This window comes from Vanessa tameamea, chromosome 26 (genome assembly GCF_037043105.1).
Source record: "Vanessa tameamea isolate UH-Manoa-2023 chromosome 26, ilVanTame1 primary haplotype, whole genome shotgun sequence".
Lineage (NCBI taxonomy): Eukaryota > Metazoa > Arthropoda > Insecta > Lepidoptera > Nymphalidae > Vanessa > Vanessa tameamea.
The window spans coordinates 6549816-6574017 of record NC_087334.1 but is presented as its reverse complement, the minus strand read 5'-3'; the positions used below and the strand labels follow the sequence as shown (position 1 = coordinate 6574017).

General features: G+C 30.7%; 1 protein-coding gene across 8 annotated transcripts in view; it reads right to left on the bottom strand.

Moving 5' to 3' along the window:
* Positions 1–256: 256 nt before the first annotated feature.
* LOC113393856 (zinc finger protein 408) overlaps positions 257–24202 on the bottom strand; it is a 121406-nt gene continuing 97460 nt past the window's right edge. For 6 of the 8 annotated variants that reach the window (XM_064219101.1, XM_026630949.2, XM_064219103.1 and 3 more), the window contains exons 7-10: positions 8566–8750; positions 7856–8021; positions 6771–6992; positions 257–6479 (exon numbers count right to left, since the gene is read on the bottom strand). In XM_064219101.1, coding sequence (XP_064075171.1) covers positions 5485–6479; positions 6771–6992; positions 7856–8021; positions 8566–8750 — 1568 coding nt within the window. In that variant the 3' untranslated portion in view covers positions 257–5484. The remainder of the gene's footprint in view (positions 6480–6770; positions 6993–7855; positions 8022–8565; positions 8751–24202) is intronic. The other 2 variants (XM_026630952.2, XM_064219104.1) reach the window with 2 other exon arrangements.

Genomic DNA, 24202 nt, shown 5'->3' with positions numbered 1-24202 from the left:
ATTAATAAATAAATGTTTTACAAGTCATCATCGAATCTATCGTGCTTACTCAAACACTTATGCACTTCAATAATGATATATTGCGCAGTAGGCTAATGATCTTCTTGGAGAGCAGTCGTGTTAGTTCAATCAGGTAGGATTTTCAGGATCAGGATTAGGATCAATAATCATCAAAAGGAAAAACAAAATTTACTCGAATAGAAAGCGGATCGACGAGTGAACACTTTAATAACGGGTTTAAAAGAAAAACACTGTGTATGAATCATCCTTTTTATTTTTTAAAATAATTATAGCTAACCGTTTCGGCAATAATAGTTACTATTCTCATTTTAATGACACAGTAAGCATTTTCCGTTGTTAAAAATAATTTTTAACATAAAATTAATGTGTTAAATTTGTTCAAGTAAATAGTAAATTAAAAATATTGCATAACATAATTCAACACTAAAACTTAACTATTAAATACATAGCATTTCGTATGAATTACGAATAGAGTACAAAAAAATATAACCTCTATAAAAATATAATATTCAATAAACACATCGCGGCTTACACTAAACGAAACATGGCATCGAAAAATTTAACGTAACTACAAATTAAAGTTAACATACGTCATCTATACAAAAAATACAAAAAAAGAATCAAATGACGTCGTGTTTATGAAGCTATTTTTTTTTTTCAGTATTTGTCTTATGACTTAGGTACACCGTGCGACAGGTCAGGTCGAGACCGTATCACATGCCTAAATTATTTACATTTTTTTTTTTTAATTTACCAATCATTAAATAAACGCCAAACACGAATTTTGACTCCTACCTAATCGTTAATTTTATCTCTAATGTCTAAACAATTTTACAGTTTACGCCAAATAGATACATAATTTTGAATTTTCTTCATTAATTTACAATTTTAAACTTCATAGCGTTTATCATAAGGTACAATATCGTCCAAAAAGTGTTCCTAATTCGCATTTTCATTTTTTTATTTTTCGCACGACAGTTAAAAAGTAGAAATTGTATAAAAATAAGACTAGAAATACACCAATTGGAAAAAAATACTTCGAATTTTTATTTTAATGAAAAGCAAGCACAGATTATGAAACGGGTTGAGTTTTTTTTTTTTAAATTTGCTTGTAATCAGTGCTTAAAGAACAACGTCGATGCCCACGTGACATTATAAGGCTATGTTGTTTAATATGCGCTGTTGGGTTAATTTTGATTAATAAACTAACCAGACATTTTTTGTCAAAAAAAAATTATTTTTTTTTTCATTAAAATTATTACAATTACAAAATCAAAATCGAACATTTCAAAATGAAAATGTAAAACAAATAAATCTGAATCGATTTCGGAAATACGTTTTGACAAAACACATAATTTGAAATTATCTATAAGTTTTTCACAGATATAAAAGAAAAAAAATATTCGTTCGAAATATATTTTCCAAAGAAAGGAATACCTACAATTCACTCAAAGAGATTTCAATGGATATGACACTTATCATGTTGATAATTATCCTTTAAACATCAATACGGAGATTCATTAACTATAATATTTAAGTACGTTTAAGTACAAGGTTTTTTTTTTTTGTATTTATTTGTTTTTTTTTTATTCGTTGTTACTACATAGACGACACGGAGTAAGCAATTCTGTGGGATAAATGTTTGCTTAATACATGTTATCTCTGGACCCGTTTATAAAAAATACATCTCTTTATATAACGGAGTTTTATAAAAGAGCCCTGAATTACATTACATTATTTACTAACTTACTTTATAAGATATATGAAATTACTGCTATGTGAGTTATGAATTGAAAACCTGTCTATCCTGTCTAAGCTTAAATTACGATTAATAATTGTGTATATTTGACTAAATATTATTTAAAACAAGCCGTTAATTAACAAAAACTATGAAGCGTTAAATCATAAACATTAACATTCAATAAGGATGATTAATTCAAATCAACAGCAATTTATATTTAAAAACTTAACAATTTCTCACGTTTCCCATCTTGCACGATTCGTGCATGAGTGTACAAGAACGTGCAAGTTTGGAAATGTAATTTAACTTTAAATAAAAAATGTAATGTAATCGCAAGTTGAAAACGCGAATTTTTTTGGTCTATTACGATATTAGTCCATAAAATTTTAAATTATTGTCGAATCGTTTGAGTTTATTTTCGTTTTAACGGATTACTTTATCGACTATTTTCGTATTAGACCGTGAGCGTTTTGTTTTGCTACGATTTGTTTATCGATCGTTTTTATTTTCGTCTGAAAACAGAATCGTTGCATTTGAATTTTTATCATACCGTATGATTTGACAACAGCGAGAGATATCTTTTTTTTTATAATATTTAAAAGTCAATAAACTCTTTCTTCAAAATGTAACATATTTAAATCTTCTGTGTAATTTCTTTTTATACAATTTACAAAATTTTTGTGAAGACAAAACAAATCTCTCGCTGTTATTATTTCCAGTATGAAATAACGATGTTATTATTTCAAAATTGATCAACTTATTTTCCTAGTAACAAAAATTGTAAAACAATTACTTTAAATATTAAACGCCAATTAAACTACAACATATGAGATTGTGTCATATCCATCGTTCCTACACCAACAGCGCATCGGTACGAAAAACTTAATGATTTTTCGTATTGAAGTGTGTCATTAACATAAACCAGTACTATTGATACTAAGTGACGGACCAGAGAGATATGATTGTATAGAAACTGACCAATGATATCCTCCGGAGGTCCGCCTCAAGCGGCCGATCGGCCATTTACTGTTAATTAGGCTTTATTTTTATTATTAAATGTACACAGCTTATCTATGGAATTTTTCATCGTAAAATAAATGTAGAAAAAATTTTTTTCATCTCCTTATTTTCCTTTTAACATTAAAAAATGTAACCTTCAAAAACTTAAAGTAATTTCTGACAACTCGCAGACACGATCTGTTAGTTTATTACTATTCCTTTTCGATGATCACAGAAAATACGTTTGATCTACATTTATGTGAGCACGTCAAGTTTTCCTAATAATCTTTTTAATTTACTCAAAAAGTCCTTATCTAATATTAAAATTTTATTATCTCGAAAATACGGGTTTTTTTTTACAAATATTCGTCACGTATTCACATAAATGTAGATTGAATTGAACACTTTCTTGGAAACGTAACTTTTGCTCTAAATATCTAAATTTAGGATACTTGATCCGTGCTTTTTTTTATTTTTGTACAACTCGGCAGTCACGAGTTAGTTCCTTAACACGATGGATTATTTATAACTTTAAAAATACCAAACGTCCATAAATTTTTTTCCATCTACTACGTCCTAAATTTAAAACAATACCATTTATACAATATTCATAGGAACTTTTTTCTGTTGTTATATTAAATTTATTTATATATTAAATTTATGTGAAAATTTTTACATAAATAGCGATCCGTTCACTTAAGTTTTTATTGCGATTGTTGGAACATTTAATTCCATATATTTTTTTTGTTTGTTTCGGTTTGTGTAATATCAGTCGAAAAATTTCAGTTTTGAGTCCAAATATGAGATTTCACGTTTCCTAGAAAACATAACCGTCATCGGGTAACCCTTCGCGTCATACCGTCCAATACACTCCAAACTATAAGATAAATCTGCCGAAAAGTTTTGTATTTAATAAATAAAAAACTCTTAATCGAAAACAATTATCAAAATATTATTTTCATAACGTAAAAATCACGACTTAAACGTAAAACGAGTTCGGGCTATTGCATTGTGTTTTTTTTTTTTTATTATTTACATTGAAACCTCATAACAGTGACATTACATATTATGAAGTATGTTATGTAAATGTTACTGTTCGACGAAATTTCAATATTAATTCAAGAATGAAATAATTATATACGTTAAATCAGCTTACGATAACTTGACCTATGTTACGATTATATTATTTACTCGTTTCTTGCGCACATGTGCGCTGGGGCGCTCATGTGCGCCCGAATCGACACTTAATTATAATACACGATGATAATATTAAAAGAATTAATATTCGGCAACACTTGACATTCTTATGTGATTGCAAGATCGTTCTAGATCATTCGGTGTAGGACGATCTTGCAATGTATTCGTGAGCTATTAAACTACTATTCGGGCAACTGTATACCATTGTATTGATAGAAGCTTAGTGCTTCGTTTATCATTTAAAAATGATTCGGGCTATTGTTTATTAACTTGTTAAATGTAAACTGAAAATAAATATATTATTTGGGCTGTGTCTGAGTCCGTGTTGAAGAATGTCTCGTGTTTCTAGTCCATCCAAGACTAAGTTCGTCGAAAATGGTTTTAGTATTCGACGAAGTCCAATTAGGCGTTCGTCGGTCGACGATGTCGTCGATTCAGTGAATAATCGCTATTTTTTATTATTATTTCATGAACAATCACGTATTTATTTACATAAAGAAAAGAAAAATAACGGCAGTCTTATGAAAAAAACATAATATTCAATATATTTATTTACAACTATACAAAATAAAAATAATTTGTAAATAATTAGATTTTTTTTTTCGTCAAAAATAATAACCGTATAATAATAAAATAAATTGTTATTTTAATTTTCTTTAAAAAATAATAATAAACAGATGCATCAACATTGTCTAAAGAGTCTACGTATTTACAATAATTATCACTAATATGGCATTTAAATAAAATTATAAGCCAAGAAAAAAAAAAACAGATATTATATAAAAAAAAGTAAAAAATTTCGATATAAATTTGAAAATAGAACATTTTGTGCGTTCAAAACTTGACTAGCATGAGACGTGTTATTGCGTGAAAGTAAAAAACATATGTTAAACGATTCCTATAGAATAAAAATATTATTTGGAAACTTAATGCAACTAAATATTGCAGAGACTCGCTAAATACGATAAAACGTGCTTAAAACAGTTTGGCACATCCAAAAGTTTGTACTAAGCTAAAAAATACATCGTTCTGTGATAAAGCTAGTAAAAAATAAATATAATAAACCACAAATAAACAGAAACAACCAAACAAATATTTATTGAAGATTGCACTGAAACTATTATCTACAGCTAAGTATTTGTTCGGGCGAGTTTCCGTTCCTCTTTGTTCATTCGACTATTTTATAATGTAATTTTTATATTTACACAAATATTTGTTTCCGCTAAACGCTCCTATATACAACAGTTAGTTCTATCTAAGTTTTAGTATTATCATTTATCATAATATAATTTCATTCGGTATAGAAAACAAGTTAATTCCGCTTAAAGAGAAAAACATCACTGTTGTAATAAAACGAACAGAATTACTAATCAGAGGCGATTTCATTTCACGCTCCGTCGAAAATAAATTTCTCGTTTTGTTTTCCGAAAAATAGTAAAAACTTTTTTTTTTTTTTTTCTATAAATTTACTTTTGCGATAAGAAGTTTTGAACCGAAATCGCGTCGGATTAGTAATAGCTGAATTTTCATGGTTGAGGGTTCTGTTGGAGTTGGACAGCTTGCTGTGCGGCTTGCTGGGCAGCCTGTTGCATTTGTTGCTGTTGTTGCACAACTTGCTGGGCGGCTTGGGCGGCTTGCGCAGCCTGTTGCATTTGTTGCTGTTGTTGTACAACTTGCTGGGCGGCTTGAGCAGCTTGTGCGGCTTGCGCAGCTTGAGCTGCCTGAGCGGCCTGAGCTTGGGCCTGAGCCACTTGCTGAGCGGCCACTGCCTGCTGAGCAGCTTGCTGAACTGGTGATGGTAAATTGAAACCCAACATCCTTGGATCGTGCAACCGCAAAGCTTGTTGCAATCTCTCTTCCTGAGCAATTCTAAACGCTTCCACCAATTCAGGAGACAACTGTCCGCTCGCGTCATTCGTTGGAGGGAATCCGCCGTTGTGTCTCAGCGGGCTTGGACTTTCATTGTTATGGGCGGCTGCTGCTTGGGAAACTGCTAATCTTAGCGCCTCGGCTTGACTTCGTAAAAGAGCTTCGGCCTGTTGAATTCTAAGTGCGGCTTCAGTTGGAGCAGGAGGTGTTTCGGGAGGTGGCTGAACTGGCGGCTCTCTGGCTAGCTGTTGACGCATTGCTGTAACTAAATTAGCAGCAGCAACTTGTACCGCATTTGCCCCTTCTCCCGGTTGCGCCATCATGTTAGCGGCAGCAGCTGCGATGGCGGCTACTCTTTCATCTCCATATGCCTGGTGACCGTTATTTGCAGAACGTAGTAAATCAGAAAGTTTATTTACCGCAGCGCCTGCTTCGGATCCCGCTGATGATGAGAGACGGCCGTTCGATGATGAATCAGAATGCGCTGGTGAAGGAGGGGCCAGATTTAGTAGCCCTGACCCTCCCGCTGATGCTGATACGGCTGCGATAATATCTCTTTCTCGTCTTTCTGCGGCTGCTCTTGAGAGGACGTACTGAGCAGCGAACTGATGTTTAGGTTCCATTCTCATATGTTCCATGTGGGAGAGAAGACCTGAAATGTATTGTATGTCGTTACAGCATAAACTTTTATAAGATGAAAATTAGGCTGAAAAAAATAAACAGTTAGCACGCTAAGTAAAAAAAAAAAATTTAATATATTTGCAATAAAAGGTTCAGTATAAACAATATCCGATTTAATACACAATTAATTTGTAAAATTTATAAAATTATATAACAATTAAAAATGTATTCAAACAATAAATTTAATAACCGAAATTATTGTTTTTATGGAGTCGTGCTTTCAATTCCCAATCTCGTATCAAAAATATAAAACAAAACTTACCGCTTTCGTGCGTGAAGACGGCTTGACAGACGGAACAGGGCCACATCCGCAATCCACTAGTCAGTTGTGTCTCTGGATGGCAGGCAAGGTGCTTTCTCAAGGAACCCTCGTTAACGTAATGCTTCCCACACACAGGACACGGATGGTTCGCAGTACGCCGCTTCGCTATATAAGGATCAACAGGTTTAGCTTGCGCTGGGTACGGTGATGTGGCGGGCGGACCTACCATCACCACCAGGAATGGGTAGGTTAGTGGGTTAGAGGAGGGAAAGAAAAAAAAACAAACCGGTTAGTTCCATGTTAGACGCAGTCGACAAACGACGACCCTTTTTAATTGCTGAATAAATGGAAATCCATCGAATAATAATAATCCTAGATAAGTAAATCGAAGAGGGCTTTTAAGAAAAGTCGTCGTTGCTTATAATAATAAATAAACGGTTTAAAATGACGGAAAACCAAATAAAACAAACTAAATTGATGGCATCGAAGCGGTGCCTGTTGGTAATGAAGAAAACAAAGCTATAAGATATATAAACAAAACATGTTATGATAATAAAGCTCGCACACCATCCGAAGAATCGTTTGATGCAAGAAATGTTTGCAAAACAGTCTACCCTTCCAATAAAGCAGAAACAATAACAGGCGGTACCTCGGATGGCGGGCCTTTCACTACAGTTACCACTTAGACTATGGAAACGATACGTTTTTGGTTATACCGTTGATTTTGAAAACCAACACCCCTCATGGCTTTGCGTCCACTGGAAGCTTTTCATTTGTTTAAAATATTTTTAATTTATTTATAAATTATCTGACACAAATCTTATTATAAACTTCCACGGACGTAAACTAAAACTAAAGATCTCTTCTGTCCATCATGTCTTGCAAAATGTATTAACGTTACAATAATATGTTTTAACGCATTTAATTAATGCTTTTTCTTTTAATATAGACGAGTGACAAAGGAGATAACTTAGGCTAGACTTAAAATTAGGACCTTCATCATCACCTAACCAAGGAACCTTATCTAAAAACATAGATGACATTCCTTTAAACGAAGAGATAAAACCGAACAGCCAGAAACTTACTCGCAACGCCGGACGCGTTCGGGTCCTTGTGGGTGTTCTTCATATGTTCAACAAGGGCTTCGCCCCCGAAAACGACTTTGTGGCATATTGGGCAAGGTGTTGCGGTGGCGCCACCTATCATGAGTGCCGCATGTTGCTGCAAAACACCAAGGTGCAGCTGAAGCTCCTATCCACCGGGCGGTGGCGATGCGGGCATAGTGCAAAGATTAGCATCATTGAATAAAAGAAAACATGTTATCAAAGGGAATTTTGAAATCATATTAACGATCAAAAATAATAAAGAACGGCCAAACAGGAATTTTGATTTTTAAAATAATGAAACGAAAATCAAAGTATAATATAAAACCCGTGCACCACTTCATTTATAAAATAAAAACACAACCGAAATATTTATGAAAACATTTAAAATAGTTGGTGCATCTTAATATATCGATTATAACAACCAAATTCGATATTTTGTATCAAGTATTTATCTAATAAGATCATATTATAATTTGTAATAAATTTGCCAAACAGTTGAATAAAGTTTTCGTAGTAAATTTTTCATCTTCGTCAGAAATAGGGGATCTAAAATAAGTTACGTTCTTCAAAGATTATATTGAAAAGATCTTAAGTAAATAATTTTGATTCGATTGAAATTGAATCTTAATCGTATGCTAATGTGAATGTTAGTAGAATTCTTCACGAAAACAACTCACATCAATACTGACCTTGGCAGTATGTGTTCTTAGACTGCTCTCAGTTGCAAATCCCTTTCCGCAAATATTACAATGGAAGGGTCTGTTCTTGGCCCTTTCCACCTGAGCATCATGATTCCTCAGATGCTGCTGCAGATTGGACAGCTGTATGAAGGCCCTCCCACAATCTGGGAGGTGGCATTTATAAGGTCTTTCACCTGAAAAGACAATAATTATTATAGTTAATTCGCACGCTATAAATTTTAGTTTTGAGTTTGTGCACTAGATGGCGTTACCACCTATAACTCTGATTTTATTTTCAGACATCATAATTAAATTAAGTATCTTATTTTTGCCGTAGTATTTATTAAAATCTTATCAACATTGCATATGTTATTAGAGAAATAATTACTTTATCTATAAATTCTTAAATTACACCTATAAAAGTTACTGAAGTTTTATATTATACGATACATAAGTATTCCCGATATAATTGGGTCAATATTATAACTTCCAAGTATCTAATTCACCGCGTGTAACCAGTCACAAGTAAACTTTAAACTGATAATTATTTAAAAATACCTGTTTAAATCTAACTAGTTCCACTTTGATCAGAAAAAAAGGGATATTAAATAATCTTTGAATAACTCGTTCATCTCCAGCCCTCTGATGGTTATTTTATGGCGAATGATACTTGACTAATGGTGTTTTAAGCACCTAGTTTGCCTAGGTTTTTAAACAGGCTATTTCCTACTAGGACGTTTTATAGCCTATGTCTAAGTTGCAGTGATTATGTTAATTTATTTATTTTTGTTTTAATATATTTATTAAGTATGATTTAAATGTTAAGTAATTATTATCTTTTAGGCATAAACGAATTTCAGATTGTTTTTTTTTTTGTTTCAATCATAAAATTGGGATCCCTTCCTTCAATTGAATTGCACATTCAATATGATTATCGATTTTCAAAATGTTTTGCGATTGTGATGTGTTTTGAAATATGTACTTCCTTAAACATTAACGATCTTGGTTGTGTTTGACATCTAATGTCATAAATATTTTAATTTATTGGTTAGTTCATAACCAAATATAGCAACTTTCTCTCCAACTTATATACAGTCGCTAATGTATATCTAGTAACAATACATTTAATCAAACAGACAGTACATCAATTATAAGAAAAAGTGGGGTTATAGAAATTTTATCATAAGTATATGAACCGCTAGAGCAAGGAAATTTATAGCAAATTGGCTTATAAGTACAAATTTAAATGTGTTCTAAATTCAATTTTAATATTCCAAATTAAAATCAATAAATTGTGTAACGGCCTTTGAATTCGGTTATCCGAGCCGGTCACTCACCGAATAACCTAAAACCCGCGTCCACCCGCGACCTAACCCAAGATGACCGCGCTCATTTTTAAAATAAGACCATAATAAAACCAGCGCATACTTTTAGCCGTACTCCAAGCAAATGCATAGGTCATTGCACGCACGCACACAAACTAACAACGTAGTTACAAGGATCTTTTCTGCGGAGCTATGTCTATGTGTGTGTATTTTTGCATGTCTGAGAAGAATGCGCGTGCACACATGCATTTAAGAAAGATATTGTAGAATTATTTCCTAGATGCCACGGTACGATATACGAATATGACATAGATGTAGCTATAAATCTTGTTTGTACTAACGGAACGATTTATATAGTTTGAAAACTTGCATATTGAATATGAATATGTATGGTGTCTTTATTGTTATTTGTCAAATAGATTAGCTTTCGGTATTGAATATTGTTATAATGTAATTTTAAATATTCATATATTTGATTATTACTTGAGCTATTGCTTAACCTATACAATTAAGGAGTATTTTAAAATATGACTATATTCAGTGTAATTATTATCGTTTCAAGTATAATTTTACGTCGAATTAAAAATTGTTTTTTTGTTATACAACCTTTTTAGTTGTCATTTTTATTACATAACCGTAAATTACATAGAATTTATTTTCAACGTAAAACGTATATTTGTCGGCGCTTTTAGTACAAAGTGAATGTTTATATTTTAAGTATAGCGACGGTACTTTTATTGATAGTAAATTTTACAAGGCTAGTTTATTAGATCAATAGATTATATTTCGGAAAATATTAGTTTACTTTATTAGCTCTTGGGATTTTAAAGGTAGTCGTGTCGAAACTAAATGTAAACCAAATGAATTAAAATCATTATGACATTAAATGTATCCATATGCAGCGCAATATTAATATTTTTATGTATATTATCATATTTTTTTTATAAGTACGGAAAATTAAAAAAAAACTTATTTTTGGGCATCGTGAATAAAATTTTTGCCTACGTTCTGAAACTCAATTAAAAAAAAATGTTCCCTTTAATTCATTTTTTTACAGATATAAAAAACATAATAAGGATCAAACATGGCGGCATTGGTCGCACAGATTATCTAAAAACTAGCCGTTGTACAGATTAAATCTTGTCTAAAGCTAAATCTTCCGGGTTCGCTGTTCCCTATACTATTGTAGCTAGCCGGCCGTTTTTCAACTATACTGCCTACGCGTGAACGCGACCACGTTAACTTGACCTCTCATTTCTTATACGAATGCCTTTTATTGGTGTGAAGTGTGAAGGTGGTGGGAGGTGAGGGGGGTCGTGTAATACTAGCTGGTATTGTATAGGTATATTTTTGTTATTTCTCTATGAATAAATGCAAAGGGAAAGGCGTTCGCCTTAGCACAGTTTGAACGATGTTCGTAAAGGATGGTATCTTGTTAGATTGTAATATTTATTGGTAGTAATTTTGTTAAATTCACTTTGTTGAATTATTTTTTATAATAAGTATTTATTTTGTTTTTTTTTTTTTTAGTATCGTAGTCTAATGAATTATTTAGTATTCCTCGTTACTTTTAAATATTTCTACATGATTTTGCATTGCTATTTATTATTTAAAAACCTTTAGTGTTAGTTGAAGTTAATTTATATTACAGTACCAACTATCTATGGTAATCAAAAAGTATAATAATTGAACACAATATAAATTACGCAATTAATAAACAAATAGTTCCTTATAAGACAAAATCTTTGAAAATAATTTATAATTTCTCTCTAATTGGTGATAAAATTTAACATAGAAAATAAATAGACAAAATGGTAATTACTTTCAAGCAACAATCGTGTAGATATCGAAATCTAGGCTCTCAGAGACTAGGCGGCCCTAAGCCTACGCATTCAATTTACATACAAAAGTACTTGCCTGCAATACAAGCATTACCTCTTGACTGCGCGTAGGACTGACATTCTTAGCATGAATCTTGTACTTAGAAAACGTAAGTTTTTTTTTTAATTTGGTACTTATGTATTTATGTAGCAAAGGTCTTTATGTTTACAGTTGCATGAAATTAATTTTAATTTAAAGGTAGTGAATAATATTTAGAATTACAGACTACAATAGACGATTTTTAGTAATCATTTCATTTTTATAAAATATTTAATTCATTATTTTCAAACATAACGGTTAAATTACATTTTTAACGTTAAGCATATAATGTTATTCTCACTTTTATGAGAATACTAAAAAAATAAATTGTTATTTTTTCTTAATTTTTTTTTAGACAAAAAAAAAACATTTTAAATTTCAAACGCAGAACATTCCGTGTCGATTTTAAAACACACCGATGCCGACGGCGCGTGTGTGTAGCGAATTTATTTTTGAATTTGGAACGCAATCTTACGCGCCATTTTGACTTGTATACGAATAATTCTTGCATGTTTTCTCATCCAATATTTCAGTTAGTTTTGGACGGACAGATTATTATCTTAACTTGTTATTTCTTAGTTATACCTCGTTGCAATGACGCGTAGTTATTGATTGAAGCGTTGAACATACAAAGAGAATAGCCTAACATAGGAAATCCACGACAATCTGACCGTCCGTTGATATAAGCCGACTAAATTACAGAGTCGATAAATTCTTATAAAAGTTGTCGGATGATTAAAAACCCGCACAATATAAAATAGATATATCTATTATATGATTTTCATACGATGAATTCAATATAAAATCTCGCGCAAAAGATATAATATAAGCACGAAACATTAATCGGCAAGCAATAAAACATTTTCCATTAATCCTCAAATAAATCGAGCCCCGATAAAATATTTCTACTTACATAATGCATCGGCGAAGCGAAATACATAACATTAATTTTGTATTAATCACGGGTACCTATCGGAAATTTAAATTATTGGGCATGAATTTGCGTGCACACACGGTAAGTGCGCCCCCACTCACCACCTAGCCCCCGGTGGGCGGAGGGCGGGGGGGTCACGCACCACCCCAACTATCCTCTCCCCCAACTATTTTGGGGTGGCCAGTGGGCATGAAAAAAATATAATAGTATTCCACCTGCGTCGGGCGGGCAAATGCGCTATCGGCTCGTGTATGCATAACGCCGCCATTTTGTTTAATAATAAAACGCCATTTTGTGTTGATATAAAATTTCGAATATTGTTGAAAGAATTGCTAAGTTATGTAAGAGCAATAAAAGTTCAGACGACTGGCCCCTTCCCACGGTGTAAAGTTTTATCCCGACTGGATACCTTGGTTTTTTTTCTCGGTACTTTTTTTAATTTTCACCGCGGCGCTATCTTGCGAATGCTTCAGTGGTCAAATAAAAACTTAAGGAGTTTTCAAAGAACATGGAAATCCATAGAGAATCCGGTTACCTTACATTGATAATATTATAAAAAAATGTTTTTAAATATTCAACATTATAAAGATATTTATCATTTAATGTCTAGTGAGAAACTAATCGGGTCTTGTGTTGCATTTAACATGAGCAAAACAATTTTGAATCGTAATTCCTTAGATTTCTAACAACAGGCGAAAATTACGAACATTATTAACATATTTTACAAATTTCATCAAGATTTATTATAGAGCACCAACGTTATGAAATAATTAAATACTATTAAAAACATATAATCAACGAATTACTTAATTGAAAGCCAATATCTAAGAATGAATTATTTTTGAAAAAAGAATATAATCGTATATCATTCAGAAATGGATACTAAATAAATCATTTGAAAATAGAATTAATTTGTAATCTAATTACAAAATAAAATAAAACCAATTTCCACTGCATACCGCTGATGTTCTGAACAGTCAACTTAAGAAAGATAGCCGGCCAACTCCTGAAAAGGGTACACGTTTCGAGAGAAGTAAAAAGATTCAACCGGGCGGAGAGAGAACGGAATAAAAAAAAAATAACCGCTTTGCAGAGAAAAATGGAAAAAGAACAAAACTATAGTTGGCGAGTTTTCCTTAAGTTGGAGGAAAGCGTCTCAGTTTACGTTAGGGCTGCCGCTAACGACTTAACTAATTAGTGTTATCTTGGTGCTGTATAAATATAATAGTGGTTTTCTTGCATTTTTTCATTACAGATTTGTTTCATGTTAAACTTACAACAATCTTATATGATTAATATAAATATATTATTTATATATAAGATAAAATAACATGCAACATTTTAATCATTACTAATAATCATTTTATTAATTGATGTATATTAACTTGTGAGTTAATATTCCGAATCGGTAGGTGATTATCGCCTATATGAATATAGTATGTACATATATGTACCTATATAATTGTTTTTTTAAGTTTGACAATTAGTATTTTTAAGATAAGACCATCGATATGAAGTACACAAGTACGTAACTGTGCGTTAAATGTAAATAATAAGCATTTCATATCGTCATTGTTATTATATTTATATCAATTGTAAACACCATTGTAAATTACTTGAATGAACTAAAAACTGTTAACTGTTTTCTTAAAGGACAATCAAACTTCGCTTTAATAAAATTGAAACGGTTATTTATAATATTTAAACACGAAATACTATATAATTTCGAATTTGAAAAAAGGTTAACAGAAAACGAGGCTGAACGTTGCAATACCTTTGTCATTTGCTAGAAAAATAATATTACAATTTTTTTTTAATTATTTAAAGCGTCAACCCTACATAATCGTGTGAACAGGCCAGAATAGAGTCTGCCAGCGTCACTCTTCCAACGATTATTTTTATTCATGGTCCGGGACGTAGTTTTGTTCAGAAAAAGACTTTTGCATCTTACAACGATTTAAAAATTAAACTCGACTAGAATCGTTTCCTTTGAATGAAGTCTTCATAGCCAGTCTTGGAGATATATTATTGTAGAGATGTTCTTTGCAATTTATTTTAAGGGTTGCCATTATTACTTTTTTTTAAATTTATTGTTTGAACCAAGGTATGAATCTATTATGCTAAGCTTTACTAATTTCTAAATAGTTCAATGGTGTACGGACCTTTAATATATGAAAAATAATAGGTTCGTTTTGATATGAAATATACATATTATCATGATATAATTTATATATTAGATTTAAAAATAATATATATGTTGAGTGTGATATGTTAAGAGACGCTCAAAAACATAAACTAAACGCACAGACACCGTATAGCTTCGTTACATATAGTAGGTATGATGTAAGATTCATCAAGATCTTCGCAACGTGATGTATAAATATGAATTAATTTAATACCAGTAAACACTGTGCATTACAAAAGAATATTTTATTTTAATTAGTATATTTCAACATACGTCATGATAGATCCGAGTTTATATAAGACTACTTATATTAGGGGCGTTGTTTTATTGCAATAAATAATGTATTGCAATAAAAAGTAATATATATGCCATTTCAATGTATAAGCTATATTTGTGCCAAATTCATAGTTCTGACGTGATTGTAAGAAACATTCATCTATCCAAAGTTATTCATATATATTTATGATTTTAGTAAGACTTTAGTATAACATTAGAACAAACAAACAGTTGAATAACTCGCTATGCTGAAAAATTTGAATATAATGTTTAAGAGTGAAAATAACTGGACGGATTTTGATAAAGTTCTCGTGTCAAAACAGATCGTATGCAATAATGTAAAAATATATTTAGAGTATTTTTGAATATCTTATATTTATCTATTCAGGCTTATTAAAGTTGCTAGATAACATTTTGTCATATGACGAACTTGTGGAACGTATTAGTCTTGTTCAAAATATTTCAGAGTCCAACAACTTTAAATCTAAATGTGGGTACAGTTATAAGTTCGTCCCAAAAATCGTAAGAAAATACCAAACGTGTCATACCTGTCAATGTGGAAACATTTACTTAAAAGAAACAGGACAGTGTCTCATACAGTTAAAGTCACACACAATATGTGTGCCTCTAAATTATGAATCGTCGTGTGTCTGTCTGTCTTAGAGGTAAAAACAACTCTCATATTGTCCGAGATTTTGGTATCTTTTAATTTTAATTGAGTTTATTTGTAATTAAGTATATTTTTATCTTAATCGATATATCTTTTAACTGAAGTTGTACGTCGAACGCCTGACCAATAAGCACATAGCTTAACACACATAGATTAATAAGTATTACTGTAATTGACGAGAGGTAGTTTCAATGAAATGATTATTGTGTAGTTGAATTTGAAATAACATTTTGACCGTTAGAGAACAAAAAACCGTAATGCAATATTTCTATAAATCTTCCATTCAACCCTTGATATTTTTTGTCTCGTCAGAAACTATTATTCTTAACCCTTTGATTACCTGTTGTTTTGGAAAGGGTCCGGTGTGACGACTTATGTTATTATTACATTTGAATTCAATTGTAATTACGAAGTAAAAAATAATAATTATAGTTTATTTGAAATTGGTAATTTCGAAAATATATAGAATACCATATAAATAAATATACAAACGAACGAACACATTTTTATTTAATTTTCCAATACGTCCTGTACACTATACTTGAATGAGATGACTTATTTCCGTGTGTTAATAATTAAAAATATATACAAAAATAAATCACAATTAATATCAATTCAATGTTGCATATTTTATTTAAAAAAAAAGGGTTTATATATCTATTGTTTCGTTCAAGTTCCAAAAAGGGTGACCTTTGATCGCATCGAACGAATTCCGGTGGACAATGACCTCAGAAAAAAAATGGCCTGCAGCTGTCCAGGGCATTTGTTAGCCAATATGCCGAAAATAATAGTTTAACGCTATTATTATGCTAATATTGTGCGAAGCTATTATTTCACAGGTACAAGGGGGTATCTTCGGCCCATTGTGTCCGAATTTCTGTTTGCGGACGCGCGACGGGTTAACTTTTTGTACGCTTTGACCGTGTGGACGTTATAATTTGATTGATGTGTGACGGAAAAATAATAGCAATTTTATTTTAAATTATAGACGTTGATGTTCAGAAAAAAAAACTAATCTATAAATAATACTATGTTGTAATATAAGATATTTGAAATGTTTCCAATCAAAACATTTACAAAATAATAATAATAAACCGTTTATGTCAATGTCAAGGGCTTTAAAATTCGAATTGATCCCAAAAATAATTGCCACCATAATTATTCATCCAATTAGAATGCACCGCGTCTTATCCCGTTCGATTGTTCTAAAATTGAATTTTAATCACCGATTCTTTACTCACAATGGTCCCACGAAGAATGCCAAAAAATAGGGAAAATGTTGAAAATGCCTTTAAGAAATGGATTCGATTTTATCTGGCATCGGGGAAGCGAAGAGCAATTATCTCGAGTATCTTTTGAGTTTAAATTAAGTGAAAAAACTTAGTTGTTTTTTTTTTAAGTTGTTAGGGCGAAGGTTAAATTTCGAACGATAAAGAAAATCTTCTTTTAGTTTATAATTTTGTTCTTATTTTAAAAAGTTATAATAATTTATTTCTATTTAAGATTTCTCTTTTCCATTTAAATCCAGCTTCAGACGATAATTTCCTTTTATTGCTTCAATAATTTAGTAATACTAGTTATTTGATACAAATCACGGTTTTAATTAAGGTGTGTCCAGGCGATCGGTTAAATCCCGGTGTACACGATAAACAACTTAACCCTTCCTCGCTGTAAAGGTCAAAAAGGCCGCACGCAATGAAAACTACAATATAGATATATACTTATATGTATATGAACTATGTACATTACAATAATTATGGAAATATATAATAACACAAACATTTATGTTTTAAAAATAATTTATAAATCGAACCGTATTATTTTCTATTTAAGACGGATTCATTAAATCTTCTGTTAGTTATAATAAATTATTTTAAATAAAACTAAAAAAATTTACATATATAGATAGATAAAGGTAAAAGTTGCCATTTAAAATAAAATCAAATAGACGCCTATTGTATAGAAAACATGACCGTAATATGTCTGTGCATGTCTGAAAACCGGTAAGACGGTATTGCACAGCGCGTGTACCGTTAGTCCGCAAGTGATGCAACTTTTGATGCCTATAATAACATAATAGTGCACTTATCCGACCGGTGAAAATCGATACATGTAGTAACCTCTATAAGTGCTCTAAAAATTGACATTTTTGACGTATAAAATGTAATATGTAATAAATACCTTCTCTGAAGTAAATTTTACAGACTGGCAGTTTTTTTTGTTCTAATGAAACATTTTATTATTCATTATTAATTGTTAAATAATAGTATATTTTATATGTTAATTAAATATATTTATAAAACTTTTATCTTAAATTTTTAATTTGAATGAACGACAAAAAAAATTTGCATGTCATAACAAATTTGTAATGGCTGAACACATTATTCCCATTGTCTTTTCAAGAGCGGTAATTAAATTAAAAAAGTAAAAGCAACACGCAATCCCATTCTTTGTTAATTAAAGAAACGGCTTTAGAAGAGAGACGCTTAAGTAGCAAGTTAGGAGTTAGTAAAAAAAAAAACAAAAGATATTTAAAACAGTTTGCATGTTCGCATCAGTTAACAATTTATTTTATAATATCTGTCCACAGTTCCGCGATTTTTAAATTTGGAACATAAATTGAACGTTAGTTTGTGTTATAATTTAACCCATGTACTTAAGTATTCGGATTACTCTTTTTTCTTAAGAAGAGGTTAAAAATCTCACGCACCGCACCTGTTACATTCAGATGTTCCAAAATCCGGTAAAAAATCACTACCCCGATATTGATGGGTCAGTTCCGGTTTTTTGGTTATTCCATTAAAACACGATTTTATTGAGCGGATCGAATGCAACCATCTGTTACAAGTATTTATTTAAAAAAAAAAAAACAAAAACAGTTTCAAGCTGTAGAATACTACGTATTGTTATAAAATATTAAAAAGAAACTAGAGATTTGGCAGTATAACTCATTTTTATTGACACGTGTAAAAATAACACAATAAAAAAAGTGTAAATATTTTTATGTCAATTTATTAAATCACATAAATATAAATATTCATACATTGAGCGACAATGATTTATCTTGATGGATATTTAAACAATGGTTAAAAAATGTATGTCTAGAAGGTCTTGTGTGCATGAATATATTTCAAAAGCAGGAAACCTGTTTTTCTGTTGCGATATTGTTTCTAGTGCCATTATGCCGTGTTAATTGTAATGTAAAATCCGCCATCTTTGTCTTGCAGAAGTGTGTGCGATTCGTTACAGTACGTAGAGTTAAAAAAGAATTCCTATCTAGATTAACAATAGATTCTAGAAAATAATGAAATAACTAATTTCAGTAGGTTTTTTTTTATTTAAGACAACGACAATAAATGGTGATGAAACGTGATGAAATGAAACAAATAAAATAAACTAATTTTCAAAGGTTATATAAGGAAATGTTGCTTTTAAAACGTAGTTTGAAGTTTAAACCTCATTAAGTAAATCAAACATTTCTACATCCTAATTGATACTGAGACGATATTTTTTATAATAAAACGAAAAAAATAACCTCAACCCTAAAATGGAGCATATGGCATCACAAAGGGTCGGGGTCTCGTGGACCCGAAGAAAGAATAAAAACAAAGCTCTATATAATTAATATCAGCAATTAATTATATTCCTTGTAACGTAATAAAAGTAAGAATCCAACTGTTTGTTCTTATTACTCTTTTGTCTTTTTTTTACGCTGATTAAATTGTTTCAATTTTTGTTCTCGGTTCGTTTGATATTTTGTTTTAGTTTGAATTCATTGTTGCAATTGTTTGCGAGGAACGATTTTATTATTGTTTTTGATTTCGTTATTTAAGTTGAATGGTAAAATGTGTAGATATGATTAACCCTGTTCTGGCCGTCTTGATATCGTAGTTTATATCTAGTAATGAACTAAGTTACTTCTCGTTTTTAGAGCCTTTTTATCACGCTGCTCCACTGCCGGTTCGTGAACGCATTTATGGCAGAATTTTAGGTCATTCCTTATTTTTTTCTTGCAAATAATCACTGTCATCATAAATAATAATAGAAAATGTATTCGTTTTAATTTGAACCCACAACCCATCAGACAGACGTGTTCACGTGTTCTATAAACTCGGTGATCTTTACTTTCAAAATTTTAATAAGGTTTTCCTGCTTCTTTTTATACAAATAAAAAAGTATATTAATACATTAATATTCTTATATTAAATAATTACTTGTCTAGCTATACTTGCTTATAATGAAAACTAATTTGATACAGCTTTGTACATATGTAAGTACAGAAAATAATGTACGTCGGAAGCGTCTCACTCTAACTTTAGAAATGCGTTGCTTTTAAATTCGTCACTATATTAGTAGGTACGCATAGTGTAGAGATTATGAGAAGAGAGATTTCACCCTAAGAAGATAGATCTACGTATGTACATCACGTAATAAAGGTGCCTTCATCAATTCGTTTGATATAAAACTAAATTCGAAATTGTAGGCATCAATCGTCAGTAGGCGCAAAATTGGAAGAAAATAAAAAAAAAAATAGACAATTAAAAAGAGGGTGAAGTCGTAAGTCCGATTTAATAACCAATCGAGCCCCCGACACCTTGAGAAAAAAGATTGAAGAATCTTCCACCCCCAATATAATTTCCTAATCACCGAGCCGAACGTCCGGTTCCTACGCAAAAAGTCTTAGACGTCCTTGCTTCTGTCAAAATTCGATTTATAAGGATACGACTGTTTTTATGGTACTGATTTCAATGTTATATGAATATTTTTGTAATTAAATGCCGCAAACAAATGTCAGAATGATATAATTCTGTAAAGACATCATTATCATATTATTGTAAAAAAAATATCTATTCTGAATGAATTTTGAGTATTTCTTATAAGTCTTACGAGTACTTAATGTCACTAAGGCTTATTAAAAGTACCAAACAATTTGATTTTTAAGCAACACAAAAAAATCACAATGATTATAAAAAAGACGGAATGTTTAATATTTGCTTCTGATGAGTAAAATTGTTACTTATAATTATCTTCTTTTTTATTCGGATTTAGTTTTATATATTTTTATGAGAGAGATTGTCGAGCGTTGATTTTTTACTACATTCTATTTTTAAACACATAATTTAGTTTATGATTCCAAATTCAAAAGGCACGTCCATTATACTCCAACGGCTCGCCATGTCAATATTTACTCGGGGAAAGAAGGCGACAAAAAATAAATTAGGCAAAACTCATTTCGTCTTGAAATCTCAACATCTGCGGCTCGGGGGGTTGCAGTTCGAGTGAAGAGTATTCTTCATGTTAATTGTGCGTTATATCTCTATATATCTGATGATAGGTTTTAAGGGGGCAGCTTTAGGTATATCAGTGGGAATTTGCATCCGTTTTTTTATATGAAAATCTTTCTAAGATTATAATATATATTGGAATATACTATTTTAGATAATAATTATCATCACGTTAAGTGATGCATTTAAGGAATCTTATTTGTAATAAAGATCCTTCAGTAAATTTATCCACAATACATTGCTTATATGAAGCTTCATTATGGTTTTATTATGTGAAAATTATAAATAAATAAGATGTCTAAATAAAAACAAAGGAGAAAGTATACTTTTTATTTTAAATGTTTAAGTCTTTTTCTTCTGCCATGTCTATATATTTATAGTACAATTTTTACTTCTGGCATATGTTAATAGGGATCGATTACCATTTAATATTCAAGTAGACCTTGAATTAAAATCCATAGGCTTACAAATAAAAAAAAATGAATAAGAAACTTTAATTAAACTCAAATTTTGCAAAGAAACCTTTTCTTCGAGTACTTAACATTATTGAAGATTTCCAGCGAAATTTTTACACGTAAGAATAACACTTAGTGTTAATTAAAAGATAACTCGGGAGCAAAGCGGCACTTTTCTAAAAAAGCAAGGGTTATGACTTTTGGTTTACTTTTAATATTACACGAACCGTTACATTTTTAATTATTTTAATATTAAAATCAGTACAACAAAAGAAATATTTATATGAAATTATATAAGTATAGTATCAAAATTTATCGATTACACTAACAATTTTGAAAGGTGTCATTAAATTTATGTTTTTCGCTTTGTAAGTATAAAGTTAATGCAATTCTGATATATAATCGTATTTATAATATGTAATCATACAAATATACATTTTCATCATCATAGTTGTGTTAACATTTTGTATATATATGGAATATTATATGGAATACGTTAGGTGAGTTTAGTTTTTCATCTCCGATTGTTAACATGAAATGAGCTTGAATTCAGAAGAAACGGATATTGTATAATGGCTAAAAATAATGTCTGTCATGAAATAAAAACTGTGTTAAATTTAAAGGTAAAGTAATATAAAAGTTCTACCGATGTAAATGTGTGATATAATGTTAAATAAAGGACAGACAAGGGAAAGATAGATAATAACGTTAAGGTAGCGTCGCTAATTTGTACGCAAACACGACTGAAATCAAATAAAAACCGATCACGCGAAACAACCTTTTTTCCATCTCGCCTTCTGTAAACAGGCTCTTGTACTGCAACTTGAAGATCTTGATACTCGATCTTAAGTTACCAAAACAAAAAATAAATCAAAATATAAATTATATATTGAAAATAATTTACGTGGATATTATATTAATAATTTTATTCGCTATTCGTAACTCTGTAATAAGCGACTAATCTGTAATGGCGGATACGTCATTGTAAGTATAAGTGTCTATTATTAAATAATTGAATTGAGTCATAAATGTATCATATCGGATACGGAAACATACTGCTTAGTGTTAGTACAAATTATATAAAACTGATGTTATTGAAATAGGGATATTATTTTTAATTTCCGAGATAATTTATCGTCGCGATTTGACCGCCACTAGCCATCAAAGGTGAACCAGAAACGCATTACGTCAGACTGATTAACTACCTATATGCTATAATAGTCTCAACGGAACGACGATTAATATAATGTCATGTTCACTCATCCTTACTTTAAAATATTATTTAGTATCATCGGTTTACTGCCTAGTGGAAAATATCGCCTGTAATTTAAGTCTTATATATTTTTAAGCGTAAAATATGTCATTTAAAAAGGTTGTCTGGCAAATGGGCGAGCTGATGGTAAAGGGTCATAACTGTCAAAAAATATTGTGCATTTTTTGTATTAGCAATGCGCCACTAACCTTGGGTACTAACTAATTTGGTATTTCCATTTTGCCTGTAGCTACACTGACTCACTTAAGACCATAACACAACATTGCTGTTTGGCGGTACAATATGTGATGAGTGCCAGACGACTTGCTTCAACAAAAATTTACTAGTAAGTACCAGAATAATTTATAGTGCACTGTTTCTCAGTCTTCACTAAATTAAAATATTATGTCAAATTTTTCGTCGAAAAAAATAAACACGTATATTAAAGACAAAAATTAAAATACCAAGAATAGTACGTCGAGCAATAAGCTGCCCTCTTTTCTGGAGGGTGGAATAAAGACGCAACGAACAAAAAAAAATGACACAAAAAAAGATAAGCGAGGGACTCTGGACCAATCATGGAAATTACGAGCATTTCCATAGGATTTTATTTATTTTACGACCATTTTGAAATATTTCCAATTGGATTGTTTTAAAATGATTATTATTTTTGGTAAGCAATATTGCTTTAAAGCTTGTAATATCTTCAAATATATGGATAACAAAGTCCACATAATTAATACATTAAGAATGTATTTTCTGAACCGGTGGTACCTTACCTTTAATACAGTCCTCAATTGCTTGTAAAAGCCTACCTGAATAAAGTATATGTCACAATTAATGAACCAATTAATATAGAATATAAAAGTCAAGATTATTTTGGAACGCAATAAAACTAAAAATAAATTCAAAATGGTTTTTCGACGTGAAAAAGTTTCTTTAAATTTTCAACTGTTACAATGTTGCTCTCCCACGTGTATACTACTGACAGAACTGAGTTTAAAATACTTTGTTTTTGTGAAACTTTCCGATTCAAATTTTCATAATTTTCGTTAAAAACTTTTTTTTTACTAATAACAACATTAAAAAGTTATTTATTCAACACGAATGTAGAGTGATTTAAATTTGGAATTTCGGCAGAAAAATACATGGTCTTAATTAATATGTATGTGTATCATAATTTGTTCGTATTATATGTACTTTTTAATTTACTTGCATTTTACACACAACGACCTTTCGTATTCGTCTAGACTTTGGCTGGTAGAGAATGCAATAGGTCTACCAATTACGCAATTTTATAGTGCAATAAAATATTTTATAAAATAACCGACAGTTTCTAGCCTA